Raw genomic sequence first — 23,250 nt, 5'->3', positions numbered from 1 at the left:
GGGCCGCAGTAGAGGGCCCAGCTGTCCTGCAGGCCCCATCATCCCCTGCATGGGCATAGCGGGCGTCCCTCCAGACGACACCCTCCACGGAGCTTTGCTTTTCCTCCACTTCCCATGATTCCGCAGCTGGTGTCTGTCCTCCTGTCCCTGAGGACATCGGGAGGGTGCTGCTCCAGCCGGTTGCCCACCCCGGCTGCACTCACCCCAGGACGCCAGCTGGGCAGCAGCTGTGGACCCCAGAGGACCCGTGGGGAGGGCAGCGCAGGGTCTGGTTGCGGACAGAAGGGGAACCAGGGCCCCTCCTTGGGGCCTGCCACACGCATGGCCTGGTCCCCACCCCCATTCACCAGACTCCGCTCTGCCTGAGGGCGTTCCAGGCTTTGAACCTCTGGTCATTCCAGAGAAATCCTATGACTGGAGGGTGTCCCTGCAGCACACGGGGTGGCCAGAGGAGGCCACAGTGTCCGCCCAGAGGAGATCTGGGGCCAATCTCGGCTTCCCTCCAGGTTTCCGCATCAGTACGGAGTGGACGTCACGTGCCCCCACCGGACGCCCAGGCTGCTATGGTCCAGACGCACGCAGCACAAGTGTGCTGGGAGCCAGGAAGACAGCACAGTGTTCTCCATGGCGGGTGCTCTGCACACACACCCAGCGTCCACAGTGCTCTGGGGCAAGGCGCACCAAGTCCTCAGCAACAGGCCCAACTTCCTAGGGCCACCCCACACAGACCTGAGGCCCAGCAGCACCTGCCCCACAGCCCAGCCGGCCGGCCGGATCCAAACCTACCCGCTTCCTGGGTGTGATGTTCTGGGCATCATCTCCACCAATGTCTTCGGGGGGGGAGGGGGGAGGCGCAGGGGTGTGTGGAAATGTATCATCTACTGCAGGAGGGGGTGTGGGGGGTGTGGAAACGTGTCCTCCCCCCATCAGGAGGGACCCCAGAGTCTGGGCAGACACAGGCTTGTTCCCCCAGCTCTGCCCACTCACATTCACTATTTAAGATCTGAAAGACAAGGCAGTAAGACGACACAGACTACTCGGAAGGTTGTCGGTAATAAAATGACAAAGCAGAGCATGGCCATCTGCACGTGACCCACACCCTGAGTGTGTACAGGGATCGCACATTTGGACAGGAGTCCTTGCGTGGTCAGGAATGCGGGAGAGGTAGACAGAGGTATGTAAATGCATAAAACCACAGTGAGGCCGGGGAACCGTGCGACGGCTAACTTGGAGCCACCACATTCGCAGCCCTATAATTCGATGTTCTCTGTTATTTTCTTTAACATAAAGGTGACAACTTGAGCCCATCAGGAACACACTAGGAAGGCCCTTTCTGGTGCTTTCTGGGGTTAATTTGAACATGTCACGGGGTCCCCAGTGCGGCCATAACAGAAGAGAACGCAGGGGCGTAAAGAAGAGAATGTGCTGTCGCGCTCCAGAGGCCTGTCCATCCACAGATGAACGCAAAAATGAGATGCAGTACACCCACACGAGGGAGAGCTACCCGGCCTCAGAGAGGAAGAAAGTCGCATGCACGCTGCAACGTGGAGGCACTGAAGGGCGTGATGCTGGCTGAAATCAGCCAGTCACAAGGAGACGTGATTCATAAGAAGAAATGCTGTATTGCTCCGCCCAGATGGGGCCCTGGGGCTGTCCGATTCCCAGAGCCAGCCAGCAGAATGGTGCTAGAAGGGGCCTGGGGAGCGGCCAGTGGTTTAAAGGGCATAAAGCTCCAGATCAGGAAGGAGAAAACCCTTCCAGGCACGGATGGTGGCAATGACCTCACAAAAAGGCGAATGTTCTCAACGCCACTGAGCCCTACACTCAAAAATGACCGACGTGCTAAGTTTGTGTTCTGTGAATTTCACGACTACAATCTAAGAATCCAATGAAGTATAAAGTTTAGTTAATAACAAAATGAATGGACCAAGACAGAGATGGATGACAAAGCCCCGCCCCCAACACACACACAATTCCAGCATTTTCGTAGAATCCAGGGGCCACTGTCGGGGTGCCCCCTCTCAACGTGTCCGTGTGTCTGAACATTTTCTTCATAAAATGGCAGGGAGCAGAGCAGCCAGAAGAAATGCTCTCGGAGGGGAGACAGCCAAGAGGAGCCCCAGTCCCCAGGGACAGGCTCCAAGCCCCAACCCGTGGCTGAAAGAGTGTGGCCCCTGATGAAGAAGCTGGGCTCCAGGTGCCATGTTGGGCAGTGGGGCCCGGTCCTCCCAGGACCCGCGACATCAACAGCCACGCGCTCAGTCCCCAATGTCTGCAAGGACACCGTTGCTCTGTGATGGCTCGTAAAATGCTTAGCAAGTGCGTGACAGACGGTACTCAACAGTACTGTTGGCTGCTTAGCTGGTTGTAATGGCAGTAGTGTTGTGCTAGTTAACATGCATCAGTATAGCACTAGTTAACGAGTGTCACTGTAGCACTAGTTAACGCGGGTCAGTGTAGCACTACTTTCCTTTCTTCCCAGTTTTATTGAGATATAACTGACACATAGTGTTGTGTAAGTTGAAGTGATGGGCCTCCGGGACACACTCGGGGAGACAAAGCCCCTCCCTTGCTTCCAGACACCTTGCACCCACTTTCTTGGAGCACCAGCACCCCCTGCTGGGCGGGGACCAGAAAGGCACAACCCAGAAACCAGGGACCAAAGTGCCCACTCACAAACCCGAGACCTGGGGTGCAGGGCCCCCTCACCAACGAGTACACACACACACGCACGCACACACACACACACAGGGACAGGGAAGCCTGGGGCACGACCCGCACACCAGGGCTGCAGACCAGGACTGCACAGAGAGCCCGGTTCCACCCAAGAGGCTTCCTCAAGAGGCCAGTCTGTCTGAGACACACAGAAGACACCAGAAATACTGTCTTGAGGGAAAATAAACTTGCAGTTTCTGTTAGCAACAGACGGGGCCGTTCCGGGCCTGGGGGCAGTTTTAAATCTACTTGGGGAGCACATTTCTGAAGGTGGCTGTGTCTCAGGGATCAGAGCATGGGTTTGTTGTTGTTGTTCAAAATCAGAATTAGTGTCCATCATTGTCGCTGCTAGACTTTCAGTTATGTTTAGCACTTTGGGCTACGGGCATGTTTTACACTAACATTTACTAAATTCAGTAAATAGGTATTCCCAATGAATACCTTGGGAATAGGTATTCCCAAGCCAACATTTGCCTGTGAAGGGCAGGAAGATGGGCAGCGACTGGAGATAAAGGTGGGAGGGTAAGTGGCAGGTGGGGCCCTTGCAGCACGGAGGCCAAGCCTTGGAGGCAGGCGCAAAACTCGGGGCGGGGGGGCGGTGAACCTCGCAGATGTGCAACGTCAGACACGGCGCTAGCTCACACGGACACACCTCGACTTTACCACGTCTTTCTCACTTTTCTAATCCGTGTCAGGATCCGCTTCCTCCTGGTGTCCCTGGACAGCTGGCGGGGGGGGGGGGGGGGGGGGGGGCCTTTGTCTGGAATGTGCTGCCTTCGTGCCCAGGAGCAGGACACGTTCAGGGGAACTCTGTGCTGTGGGAGCTGGAGAGGTGCACGCCCCGTCGTGAGGGTCAACACGGTCACTGCGGGAAGTGGTGTCCATAGCCATAAACTACCTGCTTGGGTTCAACACAGTGTTAACACAGGGGTGCCTGGGGGCTTAGTCGGTTAAGCGTCCGACTCTTGGTTTCGGCTCAGGTGGTGAGTTCAAGCCCCACGTCAGGCTCTGTGCTGGCAAGCACAGAGCCTGCTTGGGATTCTCTCTCTCCCTCTCTCTCTGCCCCTCACCTGCTCAGGCTGTCTCTACCTCTCTCAAAAATAAACTTCATGAAAAAGAATGTTAACACAGTTTTCGGGGAGGAAAAACTCATCTAAGATAACTGTATAGAACTGACCGTTTTCCAAGACAGTGATGGAATTTCAGCTTCGTCTAAATTGTAAGTGGAGTGTCTGGTTCAGAAAGGCTTCTGGAACTAGCTTCTCAATGGGACCTTGGTCGGCGTGCTGGGAGGCGCCCCTTTTTCTAATGTTCACACACTTGAGAGAAGACAGAGCTACAACACAGACATGACAAAATGAGCAAGAATATCCTTCTCCTTATTTTGTTAACACTCTGATGCTTAGTGCCCTGTCGGCTGCGGCTTTCCCACCTCTCCCGCGGCAGATGGCCAGCAAACAGGGCTGGTAGTCTGCGTCCTTGTGTTCACAGCCCACACGGGACTTTGGGCAGAACCAGGCAGCAAATGGGACACCAGCAGAAACCTGAACAGAGCTGCACCTGCTCGGAATCCCACAAGCCCCACAGGAACCAGGCCCCGGAGAGCACCCAGCTGCCCGCCGCCCATGGGCCACAGCACGTGGGAGAGCCCAGCACAGGCCATCCAGGTGGCCCACCCAGCTCTGGGCTTGTAAGCTGAAGGAAACGGTGGCGATTTACGTCTCTGACCTCCGTGCTTTGTATGCAGCTAAAACTAACGGGGCAGACCCCACTTAAATTCCTCTTCTGACTACAAACAGCCGCCCCTTCCCCACACAACATTCTGTTTGTGTTTACAAAGACGTGGCTTGGGGGTAGCAAAGAGCAATATCGTTCCAGAACCCAGGTGAGGGATGGAAAACCAGTGAGTGAGCACAGAGGGGGCTCTGGGGAGAAGGGGTAACAGGAGAAGCCCGGGTCTCCCATAAGAACACAGGCCAGTGTTCCAGGGCACCAGCCACCGAGCCTGTCACCTTGCCCGCCGTGAGGGCTCACCTCCCAACCACGGAGAGAGCACCTACGTCACCACGTGCTGTGCAATGAGGCCCACTTGAAAACATGCTTCAGCTGCCTTCAGGGAGCGCATCCACGATAAGTGGGTTGGTGAAACCACCTGTCCGAAACCCCCCGACTAACTCTTAAGACAAGAGCGCTACTATCTGCATTGTCTTCGATGCCCCCCCATCTGGGAACTTCTTAATTGGGAACTGACCCCCAGCTTCTCCCCTGCCCCCTCACCCTTCGGCTGCATCTGCCCCTTCCCTGCGGCAGGCCAGGCCGGGGAGACGGAGTGTCTGGCGTTTAAGTGGCGGGTTCACACAGGGGACGAGGACAGCCTCACGGAGAAGCCTGAAGACCCACCTGAGCGCAGCACCAGGGACGTGACCTCCTCACACGTGCGTCCAGATGAGGAGCAGTGAGGGGGCCCCGATAGCACTTTTATGACATTCTCGCCAAAAGGGCATAGCCTACAATCAAGGGCGAGGAGACAGCAGAGAAACCCGAACTGAGGAACCCAAACTGGCCACTGCTCGTCAGCCAGCTGACAGAGACCAGGAAGAGAGGGGGCGCTCCACACTGAAGGCAGCAGGACACGCGGCTGCTGGACGCAGCGCGGGCAGTGGGAGCGGCCGGTGACATGACCCAAGGCGCTAACACTGGGGACACACACGGGAATCGTCTATACTGTTTTGCAACTTTAAGTTCAAAGACTTTCAAAATAAAAGGTTTTAAAGGTTAAACAATAAAGCGTCTTCGACATTTAACAGGAAGAAAACAGGAGGAGGGGGAGGGAAGGGAGGGGCAAGACCAGCCTGTTCACTCCCCCTACCTGCTTCTCACCGTCATTCCGGGGCTGGAAGGGGGACCCTGTACCCCGTACCATGTGGGAGGATGGCTGACCCTCCTGAAACACGGTCAAGAGGCGGCGGCTCATAGAGACACTGTGGCAGGGTCCCCGGCACTCAGGCTCCGACGCCCACACGGTTCAGAGGCCTCCAGGCGGCCTGGGGCCCCATGGGGAACAAAGCTCTGCCCCTTCACCCATATCTGGGGAATCCCTCCCTTCCTCCAGAAGACATGAGTTGAACAGCCTCTTTCTGGGGGGCCCCGGGCTCCTTCAATGGGATCTGACAGGTGCCCCCAAAATGAGGAAGGAGAAGCCAGCTGTTGAAGCAGCTGTAGTAGAGAGACCCCAGGTGCATTTAGTTCCACACGGTGGCTCCGTCCATGGCGATGGACCAGATTCTGCCCGATTCTGCCTGTGAGGTCCTGGCCCCCCTGCATGGGGTGCACCCAGGGCTCGCTTAACGGGGCAGCTGCTCCTCTGCAACTTTTCTGCTCTACTCCCAAGAGTAACATCAGAGTGTTCGGTAATCTGCTTTTAACCTGGAAAGTGTGGTTTGGAAATGAATTAACGAGATCTACAAGAAGGAATGACTTAAGGTGCCATCTGGCAGGTGTGCCTGGGTGGCTGGGTAAGCGTCTGACTCTTGATTTCAGCTCAAGTTATGATCCCAGGGTCAGGAGATCGAGTCCCTCATCAGGCTCCACATGGAGCACAGAGCCTGCCTGGTGCTTGGGATTCTCTCTCTACCCGCCCCCACCCCCTCTCCCTGGGTCTATCTTTAAAACAAAATTTTAAAAAATTTTAAAGTATCATCTGGCTTGCATCACACTAGCATGGAGAGAAATCTCTGTCCTCGGGTCTTGTCCTCAAGATGGGATCTGCAGACTCCTGTGCTCAGACCACCCAGCCCTGTTTCTGGGTTTCTGGAAACCCAAGTTTCCAGAACACACAGGGCTCCCTGCCAGCCTGGCAGGAACTATCTCAAGTCCAACCACTCCCACCAGGCTGGCCCCTGCCCTGAATATGCAGTTTCAGGGAGCCCCCAATCCCACCTCACACCCTATTTCTTTCAGTTATATGGCCCAACACAACAGGCAACTGTCGGCTTCTTTCTTCTTCTCGAGTAACTACTGCTCGCCTGTGGGCCATCAAGTCCTGGAAACGGAGGGCTGGTCCGCCTCACTGCCCCTGCACCACCAGCAGGATAGATGCAAGATAATGATTTCTCTCTCCTTTTTATAGTTTATTTTTATTGTAACAGCTTTATTGAGAGTAGTTCACATACTACATGATTTCCCCATTTTAAGTATATAAATCATGGTTTTTAAGACATTCACAGACCCCCACTATTTTAGAACATTTTCATCGCCCCCAAAACAATCCACGAGCAACCATCCCCCAGTTCCCCACAGCCCTACCCCTGCCCAAGTCCTAACACACCCCTTTGTCTCCGTGTCTTTGGTGTCCAATCGTGAACACTTTTGTATAAGAGGAATCGTACAAGTTTCGTGACTGGCTGCTTTCACGGAGCTTTCCAAGCTCATCCACGTGGTCGCACGTGTCAGTGCATCAGTCCCTCCGGTGATGATGACAGTACCGTGTGCGTGTGCCATGTTTTGTTCACCTGTACGTCAGCTGATGGCCCCTGGCTTGTTTCCAACTGTCTGCAAACACTTATGAATATTTATGAGTAACGAGTATTTACAAATAATGCCGCTAGGAACATTTGTGCACGAGTTTTTCCGTGGATGTTTGCGGTTTCCCTCAGTGCATAGATACAAGCAGAATTGCTGGAACACACTGCACGCCTCTAACTTTTCAACTGTCAAACTGTTCTCCCAGGAGGCTGTGCTGTCCTGCCTTCCCCGCGTGTCTCGGAGCCTCCCACGCTGCTTTCTCACTGTGACTCACGCCCGCCCCCCAGTGGCTGCGAAGTGGCGTCTCACTGAAGTTCCATCTGCTTCTCTCCTGACTGACTACTCAGGTTGAGCATCTGTATACCCTCCCTGGACAAATACCCATACAGACCTTTTTCTCTTTTAATTGTGGTGAAATACTCTGAACACAGATTTTACCATCTTGATCACGTGTGGACAGCTGGGTAGCATTCCATCCGTTCCCATTGTTGTGCGAGCAACACAGAAGCTTCTCACACCTGTTCAAGTCCCCAGGCCCTCAGCCGCCGCCCTACATCCGTCTCTGGGACAGAAGTGGGGACACTCACCCTCTGCAACCCCCTGCTGCATGGTCTCGTGCAAACACTTCCATTGTGTTATGGCACTCTTCCCAGCACTGTTGACCTCTTGTGGGAGCGTCCCTCAGACATCACCGGAGACATCGAGGGTATTTCAGATCTCAAGAGTATTTTATGTTGGTTGGTCCGGACAGCGGTTTCACTCACCATCGCACAGCAAGCTTAGCCCCCACTCCTTGGATGAACATTCACGTGAAATGAACAACCTGCGAAGTTCGGGGGAGTCCTACGGTTCCCGTCCACGTGTCCGGTTAACCCTGCCAGCAGGACGGCTCTCCCTGCTTCCGGAACCACAACACACAAACCTCACAACCAGGGGAAAGCCCCACAGACATGCCCAATCAGCCCAAACACTCCCCTTCACCCATGGGTCCCTGCACTCCTCACTGTGGGACCTCACCAGCAGGTTTTGCTTTTACAAATACCAAGTAGGGCAAGTGGTCTCCAGTCAGACGTTAACGTCCACTCCCAAAAAACCTTCAGCTACAGGACACACAACTTCTTCACAGAGAGAAGGAGGGCTTCAGCCGATCAAGAAAACGTGGGTTCCAAGTCCTCCAGCGACTTCATCAGCATGTAAGGCCATTCCACCTGCAGCCCCCAGGCTCCTGTCCACACAGCAGGCTCCCTTCCACACACGGAGGGCTCTGAGCTCAGTCCATGTGAGGCCATCAAGCTGCAACTGGGCTCCTCCAGCTAAACCCAGCATTCTGTGTTGTTAACAAGTGATTAATAGCATTAGCTGCAATAATAGCATTTACATGATGTTTATTGTGTGCTGGACGCTGATCTTACAAGTTTGTGTGTGTTAGTAACCCGTTTACTCCCCAACAGCCTCTGAGAAAGGTGTAGTATCTATTTTACAGAAGAGGACATGCTATTTTTACACTTTTCAGGTGAGGACACGCCCAAGAGTTTGTTTCTAAACAAAAGACTGGACCCCAGGTAGCATGGCTCCGTATTCTTTACTTGCCAAAAGAAAAACACATCTTTGAGAAGTATGAAACCAGCAAAACCAAGAGTTACAACCGATGTAAAGGCACCAGTGCACACCACACGGGTGAGTGGACAACCCCCGGCTGGGCACCAAAGTCTCCCGAAGCACGTGCTGTGCGTGGTGAGACCGGGTTGCACAGCAGGGCTGAAAAAATAGCACAAAATGAGCAATCTTATATATGAATATCTCTGCAACTAGCCTCAATAAAACCTTAACAAATTTAATTCTAAAGCTCATTAAAATAATAATAAACCATGGCCAAGTAGGATGCATCCCTTAGGAATACAAGGGTAATTCAAACTAGGACATCTGTTCACAGAATTCACTACATTAATAAGACAAAGAAGAAAACCCACATAATTATCTGCAGAGAGGCTAAAATGGCATTTAAGAAACTTCGGCATCCACTCTTGATTAAATTTGTAAAACACCTACCAGAAAGTGGATTATTTTCTTCTTACGATAAAAAAAAGGATATCTTAAACCAAAAGGAGCATCCAACCCGACAGCAAAGAACCAGAAACATTCCCACCACATCCCTGCCACGGTTAAGGGTCAGTTTAACGACAGAGAGGACCACAAGAGGCAAATTGTAACAAGGGAGGCAACGTCCGCTGTTGTGGAAACACATGCGCTGAGAGCACCCAGCGCCATGGGAAACACAACGCGCTGCTGGGGACAGACCCACGTGCCGAAGGGGCCCCTTCCGTAAATAAAAACCAGTCTCAGGGAGGAAAGGAGAGGAAAGAGTTCTCTTTTTAAAGGCAGGGGCAGCAACCACACAGGGAAAGGCACAGGCACGCAGGGCCACTGGGGAAGAGACGGAAAAGCGGCGGATCTCAGCAGCGACGGAGCGGGGGCTCTTCTCCTGAGAACGGTAGGCTTCCCCTCCGAACTGGATCGCCACACTTAGCTTGCCATGCAAAAAGTAAGTACAGGAGAATACCCCAGAAAGCTCTGGAAAATAAGACAAAGCCAGGGAAGACCAGCCCTGCCAGACGTCAGAACACCTCGTGAAGACGCAGACGTGGAAACAGCCGGGAGCGTGCCTTGTGAGGGGGCCAGGAAGATGGAGCGAACAGCTGCACGGGGACCGCCGGTGGGAGAGCCGTCTGGGTCCCGGCCAGCGTCCCCACCCCGAAGGACCAGCACCAGGCCCGCTCAGGGCCGGTGCCAGCTGTCTGCTAGGGGTGGCCAGGGGCTGGAGTCTGGGCCCCGGGTCAAAGCACACTGCTGAGTGTGCTGTCTCTGGCACAGTCCAGGCGGTAGCCACCGGCCGCGGGTGGCCACTTAAATGGGACACAAATTAATTACCATGAAGCAGAGCCAAGAACTCAGCTGCAAACACTCCCTGTGCCCAGTTCCCATTTCCAAGTGCTCAGTCGTCTTGACCTTAACAAGACACCTCCCCAGGTTCTGCTGGCCAGCCGCATGGGAAGGGGCAGCACGTAGGCAGGGCTGGACAGGACAGGCGTAGGGAGGCACGGGCGCTCCGGGTCAGGGGGGCCAGGCCACCTTGAACACTGAGCACACGCACCCCACTGGCCTCACACTGCACCCTCCTCGGGAAGCCAGAGCACCCGATGGAGGGCAGGTGTGCCCAGCCTGGGGCCGCTCCACTGCACTGCCACACAGACAGGCCTGACTTATTTAAGTGCAGCCCACTGCCCTGACTAAGCCAGCAGGAGAAAGGTCACTCCCCAAATGGTGACAGAACATCACACGGTCCAGAAACACAGAGAGGGCTCACTCCTTCTCTCTTTACCAATTCACACACAAATTCACTGTGTCCCAACAGCAGCGCTAGGAGTCACATGCACAAGGGCACTCAGTGCAGCACCAGTTAGAGACTGGCATCACATCCACTGATGTGGGGCCGGACAGAGTAACCTACGGTGTGCCACACGTGATCATGCTCAGCAGACATCAGAATTCAATAAGGCAACAAACAGTCACAGAGCATCCAGTATCCACTCGTTCCAGGAACCAGACAGGAATACAATTTCTGCTCTCAAGGTAGTGATTTTGGTGGTCGGGGAGAAGGATGTAGAGACAGATGACAGATAGATAGAGAGACAGAGAGAGAGAGAGAGAGAGAGAGAGAGAGAGAGAGATAGATGATAGAAAGATAGATATAAATAGACAAGAGCTAGATAGTAGACAGATGATACAGATATATGGATGGATGATAGAAAGAAGCTAGGTAGATAATAGATGATACAGATAGACACATGATAGCAGATGAACGGATGGATGGATGGATGAATGGTGAATAGGAGATAGAAGACAGATGTGACACAGACATGACAGAATAGGCAGAAAGATGTGATAAATGAGAGATAAGATGAATGATTGACAGACGACTAGAAAGACAGATGGACAACCCGGAGAAGGGGGTCGACAACAGTGACACGGAACAAGAAGGAGGGGTCCCATCTAGACAGGAGGGTCAGGGATGAAGCCTCTGAGGAGGCATGTGGGCAGAGTGAGCACAGCGAGGAGATGGACAGGACATGGAGGGACAGGAAGGACAGGGAGGTGTGTCTGGGAGGAGCAAGTGGATGCAGAGAATGGGGAGGATGGTCCCAGAAGGACTTGGCCTCTGTCTGAGATGCTGGGAAGCAGGGACATAACACGACCTGATTTCCACATGAAGGACAGGTCTAGTTGCTGTGTGGACCTCACATTCCAGGAGATGGGAGTGGAAACCTGGAACCCATCCACATGAAGGACAGGTCTAGTTGCTGTGTGGACCTCACATTCCAGGAGATGGGAGTGGAAACCTGGAACCCAGCCAGGGAGCATGGCAGCCCTTCAAGGGATAGGTGGGTGGCCAGTTAGGACCCCTGGCCCCCACAAAGGAAGCATTCTCTGTGTGTTCTATTTTCTCAGTCTGCAGAACGTGCTCCGTGAGAACAGGTCCCGCCCTCGCGTGGCGGCCATGACTGCAGGGTGGGCATCCGCTCGTGGCCTGGGAGCCCCGGGGAGCCCCCATTCTGCAGTGGGCCTGATGGCACTTCTGCACGTCCCCACTGTCCCTTCCCACCCCTGTGGCCGCTCCATGGACAACGTGGGCAGGAGGCCCTCTGCGCTTGGGTCCAATGTCCTATCCCTTGCCCACCAGTTCTGTAAACCTGAGTCCTAAAAGTTGTACTTATCACCTGGGCTCTGGGGGCTCTCCTGACATGGTCCTGGGGCCACACCCCCCTCCCCATGGCCCGCTTCTTCCAACCCTGAGGGCCCTGCAGTGACGCTCTGGGCCTTTTCAGCCAACTGCCCCCAGGAAGGCAGGCAGGCACCTGGCAGGCGCCCGGCAGGTGGAGAGTGCCTGAGTGCGGCAGGTTCACCTCCACAGGGAAGGTGGCCAAGGGGTGGGGACGCCGGAGCCAGCAGGTAGATGTGTCCAGTTGCTCCAGGAGGAGCTGTGGTGCAGAAGGCGATTCAGCCTCTTTCAACCAGCTTCGCTGAGGCCAGAATTCACTGGACACGGCTGAAACCACCGGGGGAAGATGTGCATTCGGGGTCCCTGATGACGAAGGAAAGGGGCCCCGCGATTATTGGTGAGAGGGCGGCAGGCTCCCCTCCCGCACTGGGTTGCTGCAGACCAGCCCGCCTCTGGGGACAGTGATCCGTAAGCAGGCGACCTCCCCCACCGAAGCCTGAGGACAGGTGATGGGGCTGCACCACTCCGGCATGGGGAGCCCACCAGCTCTGCTGGGTTAACCTGAGAAGGAGTCAGACACTTCCCAGGCTCTCAGCCTAGGCACGGCTACATGTCCCAGTGGCTTTGCTCCTCGTGGGGAGTGCAGTGGCCAGGACGGCCAGCTGGAGAGCGGGCACCATCCGGGAGGCTGCCCTGCCTGGGGAAGCGTGGGGCCGCCGCAGGCGCTGACGGCCCAGGCCTGTGGGCACCACGCGGGTGACCATCCGCAGCATGAGCGAGCCCACTGCAGCTCCTGCTGTTGGAGGGGCCGGTCACGGAAGACGGGGCGGAGTAGGTGGTAAAGCTGTGTCTCAGAGGAGAGTCTCCTGCGGGGCCAGCAACCCGTCTGGGGTCTCATTACAGCGCAGCCTAAAATCAGCATCCAGTCTCGAGAGCTGCTGTCCCTCCTGCTGGTGTCCACACACTTGACTTGCTGTGTCACCTGCCGGCCACTGCGTCCGTGGGCTGCAAGCAGGTCCACCTGCCCGCCCCGAGCAGGGCCCAAGCTCCTGGTCCCGCACCCCAGAGACCACCTCAGGGGGGCGGGCTGGACCCTGTCCCTCTCCTTCCTCCTTTCTGTGCTGTTTGCTGGGAAACTCAGCTGCAAGCACGTGTCTGTCTGTGCACCACAGTTTGCTTTTGGGAGGCCGAGCGCTGGGTGCTGGGGGCCAGGTGTGCCCCCACTAACTCCCAGAACCTCAGCATGTGACTATTTGGATACAGGGCCTTAAGGAGGTTATTAAAATAAAATGGAGTCACAAGGGTGGCCCTAATCTAGCCTGTCTGGTGTCCTCCTAAGAGAGGAGGCCACAGACATGCACAGAGGGACGACCTCGTGAGAAGGCAGGGAGAAGACTGGTATCTGCAAGCCCAGGAGAGAGGCCTCGGGACAAATCACCCTTCCCACATCTCATTCTGGAATCCAGCCTCCAGGGCGGGGAAAGAAGAGGTCTGTGTTGTTCATGCCGCCCTGTCTGTGGACTTTGTTATGCAGCCGAAGCTGACTGATACAGGTGCCAAGAGGTTCAAGGTGGGGCCAGGGAGAGAAGGCACGGTCCCCTCCCCCCGACACACACACATCCCCTCCCCCACTGTGAACGAATCCTTGGGGAGTCTGCTGAAGGAAGCAAGGGTGGACAAAGTGCAAAGGGGACCCCCCTGAAATGTGAGGGGGGAGGACCCCTGTTCAACTGTTTATTATAAAACAGGAGGACTCCTCCCATAAATTATGTTTTTCTCCTGGGGACAGGAAGGACAAGCAAGTTCTCTGCAGCCTCTCCCGATAGGGCAAGGGTCGGAAGCGCATCTGTAACCACCAAGACCAATGGGGGCCTGTTTTCCCACCAGGCGGCTGCTGCTGCACCCACCCCGGGGCTGACGGTGGGCACCACCTCAGAGCAGCACCCACCCAGGGCTGGCGGCAGGTGCCACCTCGGAGGAGCACTGCCCTGGGGCTCACGGTGGGCGCCACGGTGGGGGAGCGTCTGCCTTAGGCTGGCGGCAGGCCCCACCGTGGGGGAGCACCACCCTGGGGCTCACTGTGGGCACCATGGCGCGGGAGCACCTGCCCGGGGCTGACAGCAAAGGAAAAAAGACTGCACATGGGGATGAACCCTGACAGCTTATGTGTCTGCGTGCCCATTTGTTCAGCAGCAAGAGCGTGCCCCAAAACCCCGAGGCAGTGGCCCCCCAGCCCCGAACCTCCCCCACAGAAGCTCCAGGGTGGCTCTGACACCCACCCGAGGGCCAGGTCCCCAAGTCCCCGGGCTCTGGGTCCCCGTGGATGCTGTGACGGGAAGGGGAGAGAGGGGCCTCGCAGGCAGTGTCACAAAGGAGCCAGCAGCCTGCAAGGAGCATTAGCACCGCGGACCATCCCCCCAGCCCCTGTCCTGTCCAGCTGTGGCTTGCTTTCAGCTGGGTGGTTACGGTGACTTCCGGGAAAGCCCGCTCCAGGAGACACGTGGTGCGTGTGCTCTGAGCATCGGTCGTACAGCAGTCAAGGCTGCCGGTGGAGACAAGAGCACGGTGTGTGTCTGGTGTAGAGTGTGTGTCGTAGGGCGTGTGTGTGTGTCTGGGTGGTGTGTGTACATGGTGTGTGGGGTGAGGTGAGTGTGGTGTGTGTGTGTCCACGTGTGTGCATGTGCGTGCGTGCTGGGTGTATGTCTGTGTGCGTATCTGTGTGGTGTGTGTGCGCAGCATGTGTGTGTATGTGGGGTGTAGGGCGTGTGTGTAGTGTACAAGGGGTGTGTGTACGTGTGTGTGTGTGTGTGTGTGTGGTGTGCCAGCGGTGGCCGGCAGTGCGAGGGCAGAGGGCTCCTGGCAGAGCCTGTGGTGGCTCCCGCTTACCTGGACCCATGTGCACCCGCAGGAGACGCGGGTTTGACACCGTGAACGTGCAGCCTCGAGCAGCTGTGAGACTGGAAACGGGAGCACGGTGTGGAGACCAGCCCTGGGGGAGCACCTCACCGTCCCCGTGCGAGCGCCTGGTTTGCGGGGACAAGGAGGGAGATCAGAGGGCTGTGCCGGAAATGTTTATTAAAGCGTACGGATTCTGCAAACCTCAGTGATACATGAGTCGTGAGAACTTAGCATTAACCGAAGTAGGTCTCCAGAAGACGTATTCGTGAATGTGTTCTTTCACCTGAGGAGTGGTATAAAGATGTGTTTTCCATGGATTCCCAAGAGCCCAACGGGAGCATACTCAGGCTCGTGTGAAGACAGCTCTGCTAAGAGTGACAGAAATAAGGATCCGCAGGCTACGGGATCCTCCCTGGCAGTGTTTCTCTCTGCCGGGACATAAACCGTACCAGTGCGGGCCGGGAGGAAACGGCCGCTCCCCTTCCCGTGCTCAGGATGCAGCAGCAGGTGCCCCCGAGACCCCCGGCGTCACCCGGAGAAATTCTGAAAGATGTTGGCCGCCTCCACCCAGCTGTGGAAGCAGGCCAGCCCCCGCTCCCGGATCTGCTTCCGCCCTTTGTCGGTGATGACCTCCCCGCTTGGTTTCACAATCACCAGCCTGGGGATGGCTGTGATGTGGTACCTGGTCCTCAGCTCCCTGCAGGAGAGAAGTGGGAGGGCCGGGTCAGCAGGGGAGTGGGCAGGCCGCCACACCCACGTCCCCAAGGCTGGCTGACCGTGCAAAGCCTTAGCCCCCAGCCTGCCCACACCTTCTCTCCCTGCTGCGAGCCTGTCCTGAGGGGTGTCCCAGAGAGGGGACAGGTGTGCTGTCCCAGAGGGGCGTCCACAGGGAGGGGACTGCTCTGAGCCTGGGCTGCCCATCCCAGAGCCCAGGTCCCAGCTGTGTGGGACCACGGAGCACCCAAGAGGTGGAGGAGCGCCAGCAAAGCTGAATTTCTCATCTTCGTTAATTTAAATTCAAGTAGCCACGAGCGGCAGGTGGCTACCATATCGGACGGTACAATTCTAAACCCACAAATACACCCCAATAAATTTATATCCCTCCTGTCTCAAGAGGCTGAAAAACAGCAGGTACACACAACCATCAGTGTTAAAACTCTGTGAGTTCCAACAAAGCTGTGTCAGACTTTCTGCCCCTCAAACTCAAGGAGAGGCTGATTTACATTATGGACGACACATTTCTTGACTACTTTTTCCGTCACGTGTAACAAGAATTATTTGCATTGACGTAGGAAAAGGAGCAACCACCTCCTTTGTCTCTCTCTCTCCCCTTAACCTTCTCCTAAATGAGTGCCCTCAAGACAGGGCAGCTGATGAAGACCCCTCCCCATTCCCAAGGCCACCTTGCAAGTGTCTCTCATTCAGTAATCTGACTGCACTCACCTGTCACCCTAGGGACTGTGGGTCTGAGTGGAAGGAAAAACGCACTTGAAACCCTCCTGTTACCAAGTCTCCCCGTCACATCTCCATCAAGGTCTTCCTGCTGCCCTCTGGCACCCAGGCCAAACACAAAGGCATAAATCAAGCAGGAAGAAGACCTCCCACCTCCACCCAAAGGAAGAGAGCCTTGTCTCAAATGTCCAAGAGACAGTGACACACCCAGCATGGTCTCGGCCACCAAGGGATCGTCACAAAATTTCAAACAAGCAAGAGCACACAGACCACTTAACCAGACCACAATGCAATGAAAACGGGACACCAATACAATGCAGCTTTTGGAATGAGTCTAAAAACTAACTAACCATACACTACCACTACACGTGAAACAGCGAAACAGACCACCACGCAATCAAAAGGGAACAATATGGAATATACTTCTGATCTGCAGCCGTAGACACAATTAGACACAGGAAGTTGTGGTCCTAAACACACTTTTCCAAACGACTTGTAGACGAGCTGTGTGACTGACTCAAAAGGCAAGAACAGGACTGATGCGGCAGACACTAGGAAAGGCAGACGGCGGGAAGAAGTCACAGCAGAGAAACGCACAAGATCCGGTGAGCTTCAAAACGAACCTGGCTGCGGGAAGACCTAACGGGCCAAAGCGCTACCAGCACTGCTCAGGGGAAAAGGAAGGCACGGGAACATCGGTCCGGGGCCCACGGCGGACTCCACCCTGCTTGCAGACCCAGGCAGGCGGGCGAGGTCGCTCCTACTATACCGGACTGCTGCCAGGACCACCAGGTCCGGAAGGAAACCTGCACACAGCTGCCACTCCGGCAGCTTCTGGAAGCCGTTGCTCACATGAGGAAGAAACAGCCAAGGAGGAGAGAAAAAGCGTTATGTAAGAGTGATCATCATCTGTGGAACAAACACCAGGGCTGACACGCACAAACCACAGACGTAGAGAGACACCAGCCCCGGGACCAGCTGAGGCCTTTGCTGACAAGCCAGCTGGCCCGGCAACTCAGGGGTAGGCTGGGGGGTGGAGGAGACCCCCCACCAGTGTTTTAAGGATGCTGAACAACCCCAGAAATTTGAAGAGCCTATGAAACTTGCTTTCCCCCAAAGCATAAGACAAACACATGGAGAAAAGAGAAATGGCTGCATAGCCCTTGGCCTGAAGACTGCAGGGAGGTGGCCAGAGGCTGCCACCGGCTTTGTCCAGCAGCTCAGGCAGATGGGTCAGTGCAGGGTCTTCACCCTGGGCAAGGCGGGGCGGGCAGTGCCCACCACGTCAGAATGGTCCCGCGGGGGTTCTGCTACCCAGGGCCCGGGGCTTACCCCCAAGGCCAGGAGGCCCTGCCCCACGTGTGCAGCAGCAGTGCTAAGGGCGCGGGGTTCCCAGACCAGCAGCAGCAGCACCAGGGAGCTCATTACAAGTGCAGAGTTTCCTGTCCCTGCTGGGGTGGGGCGGGTGGAGCCCACGATCCCTTGGGTTCAGGCCTGCTGAAGCATGCAACCCTGCCAGTCTCCCAGGGCCGCCTGCATCCCCCTCCCTCCACCATCCAGTCACCCTGGGGATGGGGGAGAGAGCAGGCAGTAAGGGAAGCTGAGAACGGTGCCCTTGATGGCCTGGGCGGTAGAGGCATGTGGCTCCCTGCTCAGCATCCGTGACCCTCCACCTTCTGGTACTCACTAGCTGTGGGACTTGGGCAAGCTAGCTAACCTCCCTGTACCCCAAATTCCCCATCTGTACCATGGGAAATACCTCCCTGGGTTGTTGGGAGGTTTAGATAGTTAATATGCATACGGGATAGCTAAGGGATTGGCACGTAAATGCTCAGAAAACACTGGCTGTTATCGATGGAGCCACGTCCAACCCAAGGTGGGCCAGCTGTCCAATGCAGCACAGCCGTTGAGTGCTGGCTACACCAACCAGCACCGGAATGGGTAACCAGCAGACTCAGAACTAGTGCGACTGCACGGAACACTTTCGTGTGAGCCAGGAGAGTGGAGGGTGTGAGATTACGCAGCCCGAGGCACAGCAGCCACTCTGCCACCATGAGGAGAGACTGCATTTGCCAAGTGGCCCCTGGCTGCAGCCTCAGCATGAGGCAGGCATGGCAGAAAGCAGAGCCACGAAATTGTCCTCGGTGGTTTCCCACCTCCCTGGAGACCAGCTCCTGGCTGCTGGGCGTGTAACTGAAGCCCATCAGTAAATCTTTACAGTTTAAGCTTTGGGCTGCTGCTGCTGCTGTTTCACTCCCTCGCAACATTAAATCAAGCTCTGACAGGTGTCGGGCGGGGGCGGAGGGGGGTGCAGGCAGGCTGGGTTTTGAGGAGTGAGGAGGAGTCTGGAATAGACATTGGCTCCAGAGTATCTGCAGTCAGCCGTGTGGGCCCTCGAATCCCCAGCCTGGCAGCGTCTGCGTGGAGACGACCGTAACCCTGGAGCTGCACGGAGAGGCTCGCAAGCACCGTCTCCACCGGCTTCGGGCGCGGTGTCCTGCGGGAACGGACGGCGCCTTGGAAGGAGAGCCCCGTGGCCGCACAGAGTGCAGGCATGAGAACTCTGAGCGCGGTATGCTCTGGGGGAGTCTGAGGGCCCAGCTCGGGGCGGGCGCTGCTGCGACAGTGGCTCCCTCCCTTCACCTAATAGCGCGTCCTCCACTGGCACAGCCACTTCTGGGTTGTCATGGCAACGCTGGTTCCAGTCTCTTCCCCCACCCCCCACCCCCCACCCCCCCCCCCCGGGCCAGCAAATCTCTGCAGTGGCTCCAGCCAAGGAGCAGCCCACAGGCGCCAAGCACGGAGCAGCGGCTGCTTCCACCCTGAACGCTAGAGACACTGCTCACACGGGTGGCGCTGGGCGCAAGACAGGCATGGGCCTCCCGGGCCAGAAATGCCCCTCGTGTCCCCAGTGGCATGGATGAGGAGGAGGGGCTGCTGGGCGGGGAAGTGAGGGCTCCAGGGTTGGGGGGCTGCAAGCATGTGTACGAACTGTGGAGGTGGGAAAGGTATGGGGTATTCTGGAACACTGCTGTCCAGTCTGCAGAGGGGGTCACAGGCTAGGGCAGGAGGTGAGTATGGGGCAAGTGTGGGAGGGCAAGGCAAGATGTGGACTGAGCCCCCTGGGCAACAGGGACCCCGGAGAGCTGGGGTAGGCACGGCAGGCCCAGGCCTGCCTCAGACAAGAAAGATGAGGTGGGTTCCAGAACAAGAGTCCATCAAACATGGACACTGGGGCTGAGGTTAGACGATTCCAACGGTCCAGGCCCTACCTGAAGGAGGTAGCAATGAGGAGGAGCCAGACTCAGCAGATTCAGTGCCTAACGGGGACACGTTGAGTCAGGAGGCCTGGCAGGTTGGGGGGGAGCTGGAACCCAAGGCTGGGGAGATGGCAGGGGGCACAGGCACCCCACCAAGTGGGTGGCTCTGACGGAGCCACTCTCCACCCATGAAACAATGCCACGGCCAAGTGTCTTTTCTGTGCAGTGCAAACCTGTCAGGAGGCATCCCATCCTCCTGGCCCACGGTGGGGGTGGTGGTCAGCGCCAGAGCAGACCAGAGGGGGGCAGAGTCATATTGGGGGCCTCCCGGGGTACCAGAGCCCAACTGGGTACCAGCATTATTAACAAACAATCATAAAGGCCATGAAAAATCACCTCTGAGCGGGTCTTGCGTGCGACGGCAGGAGACAGGAATTCCTGCTGGCACTGGGCCCGTAACAAAGGGAAAGGAGATGGGCAGGACACCTGTCCTTGGTGTCCACAATCAGGCCGCTCGCCCACCTGCACACAGGCACCGGCCGCAGGGACTTCAGTAGACATGTCTGTCTAGGGCTGTCGACGCCCTGCAGCCACGTGGCCTCCAGCCACGCCCAGGGCACCCGTGGTGGCTCCCCAGTGATTCCTCCTCCTCCTCCTCCCCTCACCTGGGACCCAGTGGGTAGCCGCTGAGGAAGAAAGCCCCAGGGCCCTGACCATGACTGACCTAGCGGGAGCAGAGCACTATCCCGGCTAGAATAAGGGAGTAGCTCCAAACATTTTCTCACAGAACATCCCACTTCCTACCACAGAAACTGCAAGGACAGAGCCAGGACAGAGCCAGTGTGGCGCAGTTTGGAAAGAGGAAGGACGAGGTCTCACCAGCAGAAAAACTGACGCTGGACTCTTCTGGAGACCACGCTGGCCTCCTGCTGCCTGCAGTGGACCCTAAGGGCTCTGACCGCAGCACAGGAGAAGCAGGAGGGAGCTCCGCAAGGCCGTCCCCCAGCGAGATCCCAGGTAGCCCCGAGGAGAAAGAGGGAGGAGAAGCTCTAAGCAGAGACTCAGGCTCCAGAGCCTCAGCGGCACATCTGCGAACCGGGACAAGGTGCTGGCACGTGACCGCAAAAGGCTCCAAACTCCCGGGTCAGGGCCGCCCTCAGACACAACAGGGGCCTCATCACCCGGCAGTGAGCCCCCTTGCCTCCATCAAGCCACAAAGAAATCCCCGACCCTGAGCGCTGCCTAGTTACCCACACGGTCCCCCTGCCACTTTCAAACCTGTACTGGTTCCAAGGCCGTGCATAACTCTGGTGCTAAGCATATCAGGGGCATTCGCAAACACCACCAGAGGAGATGCTATGGCGAATCCCTCTGCCAAGTAAGTCACTGGGACTCACCCTCTCAAAATTGTCACTTGGGTTTGTTTCCACTGTCGCGTAAACTAGACATCTGTAAGATGCTCCTGGAGCGAGGCCTCTAAGAAGCAGGTGCCCACCTGGAAGGCCTGAGCCTCACCTCCTCCTCAGCATCCCTGCGGCATGTGTTTGTGGGAAGAAACGTTCTTCTACGGACCCTTCCAAAGCCCCCTGCCACTTTTAACTGTTCACGAGCCAATTCATCAGGACAGCTCGGGGAGGGAGGTGGGGGGTCCTCCACAACTGAATGGTAGCCCCCCCCAGGACCATAAATGAGAAACATGCCCTGTAAAACACACCCACAAACTCACTCCATGTCCATTACAAGGATGGTGGGGTAACACCGTGTGCAGAGTGTAAATGCTTTTACCACAACAGGGACCCCAAGGTGCAATCAGAGCCCGGCCACACTCCAGTCCACCAACCCTCCTGAGATCCTCCCCACCCTCCCTCCTCCTTCCGACTCCCCCCTCCTCCCACCTCTTCCCTCCCAACTCCCCCCTCCCACCTCCTCTGCCCTCCCTCCTCCCTCTGACCTCCTCCCTGCCATTTCCTCTGTCCTCCCTCCTCCCTCCGACTTTCTCTCTCCTCCCTCCTTTCTACCTTCTTCCTACTCCCTCTTCCATCCCACCTCCTCCATCCCACCTCCTCTCTCCTCTCTCCCACCTTCTCCCTCCTCCCCAGTCAGGTCCCTACCCCCTGGGGATTTTTGTGGCCTCTGACATTAACCCCAGGAGCCCAGGGACCTGGTTCTTCCTACAGCTGTGGAAATGGTAAACACCTTCACTTTCAGGCAATTCCAGGCCTGGCAGCGATAACCAAGCCGCACCCCGGCCAGCAGAGAGGGAGTTCCTCCAGCCTTGGAGTTCTGTGCGCCCCTGGGCACTGCCCCCAGCCGCTCGCGGCAGCCGACGCAGAGACCCAGTTCCCACGCGAGCCTCCCGAGGCACCCTCTCCTGCTTCCACACCCCTCCCCGAGTCCCACCACCGCTAGGCTCCGCAACAGCAACATCACCAGAGCTCCCTGGAAACGCAGACCCGCTAAGTCAGGGCCCGGCTCTCCAAGTCCCCAGGGATGCGGCAGCCCCACAGGACCCCTCGGGGGCCTGGGGTGGGGGGCACGAGCGACGCCGGGGAGGCTCGCCGAGGGGTGGGGGGAGGGACGAGCTCCACGCTGCCGCCCAACCCCGTCCCACTCACTGCCGGAAGGGATCGTGGAAGGGCAGCGCCAGCCAGGCGCCGTGCAGCTCGCGCATGAAATCCAGCATCTCCTGCGCGCTGCCGTCGGCCGACACAAACACCACCGCGAAGGGAGCGGGCGGCCGCGCCTCGGCCACCAGCTGCGCGTAGAAGTGGCAGAGCAGCGGCGTGAAGTCGCGGCTGGGCGCGCACCAGCCGGCGGCGAAGTACAGCGCCACCACCTTGTTCTGCAGCTCCTCCTCGGCCTCCACCCACGCGCCGTCCCGGGTCAGCAGGCGCCGGCCGCCCAGCACGTCCACCATGGCTTGGGCGCGGACACCTGCGGGGGGGGGGGGGGGGCGGCGGGGAGCGCGGGCGCAGGGACACCTGCGGGGTGCGGGGACGGCGGGGAGCTCGGGCGCAGGGACACCTGCGGGGGGCGGGGGGGAGCAGGGAACACGGGCGCAGGGACACCTGCGGGGGGCGGGAGGGGGCAGGGAGCACGGGCGCAGGGACACCTGCGGGGGGCGGGGGCGGCGAGGAGCGCGGGCGCACGGACACCTGCGGGGGTCGGAGGAAGCATGGACTTCCACGCAGCACCCACAATTTCGGGGACGGATACCTGCGGTCGCGGAACACCTGAGGGGGACGGCAGTGAGCACGGGCGCACCGACTCTTGCGCGCGCCGGCGGTGAGTGCAGAGGGACGGTCACCCGCGGGCGGGCGGCGGTGCCGCACAGGACCCGCTCGGGCTGTGCCGCTACCTGGGGCCCCACCTGCTCCTCTGCCCCGGCCCCGGCTGCGACACGGGCGTGAGCACTTGAGGGAGGAGGGACACACAGACACCCGCGGCGACCCCGAAGCGGCCGCTGCGACAGCACCCGCCTCCCGGAAGCCGGGCTGCCGGGCCCGCCCTACGCCTCGCCCACCACGCCCTCTCCGGAGCTCCGCCTGCTCTCCGCCCCGCCCCTCCTCTCCTCTCCGAGGGCCCCCATCCCGCTCGGCCGTGTCCCCAATGCCCCGCGCCCCG

The 23,250-nt window shown here is 57.6% G+C and overlaps 1 protein-coding gene across 3 annotated transcripts in view; it reads right to left on the bottom strand.

Moving 5' to 3' along the window:
- The window catches only part of NXNL2 (nucleoredoxin like 2), a 228,568-nt gene extending 205,597 nt beyond the window's left edge, over nt 1-22,971 (bottom strand). Inside the window, exons 1-4 of one of the 3 annotated variants that reach the window (XR_441638.4) lie at nt 22,843-22,971; nt 22,242-22,560; nt 15,364-15,611; nt 15,072-15,279 (exon numbers count right to left, since the gene is read on the bottom strand). Coding sequence is in view for 1 of the 3 variants with exons in the window: in XM_006939029.4 (XP_006939091.1) it covers nt 15,443-15,611; nt 22,242-22,543 (471 nt within the window). In the remaining 2 variants the exon portion in view is untranslated. Of the gene's footprint in view, nt 1-15,071; nt 15,612-22,241; nt 22,561-22,842 lie in introns of those variants that run through there. The other 2 variants (XM_006939029.4, XR_006588611.1) reach the window with 2 other exon arrangements.
- Between the last annotated feature and the right edge of the window lie 279 nt (nt 22,972-23,250).

Source organism: Felis catus, chromosome D4, assembly GCF_018350175.1.
Source record: "Felis catus isolate Fca126 chromosome D4, F.catus_Fca126_mat1.0, whole genome shotgun sequence".
Classification (NCBI taxonomy): domain Eukaryota; kingdom Metazoa; phylum Chordata; class Mammalia; order Carnivora; family Felidae; genus Felis; species Felis catus.
This window is presented reverse-complemented; position numbering and strand designations above follow the sequence as displayed.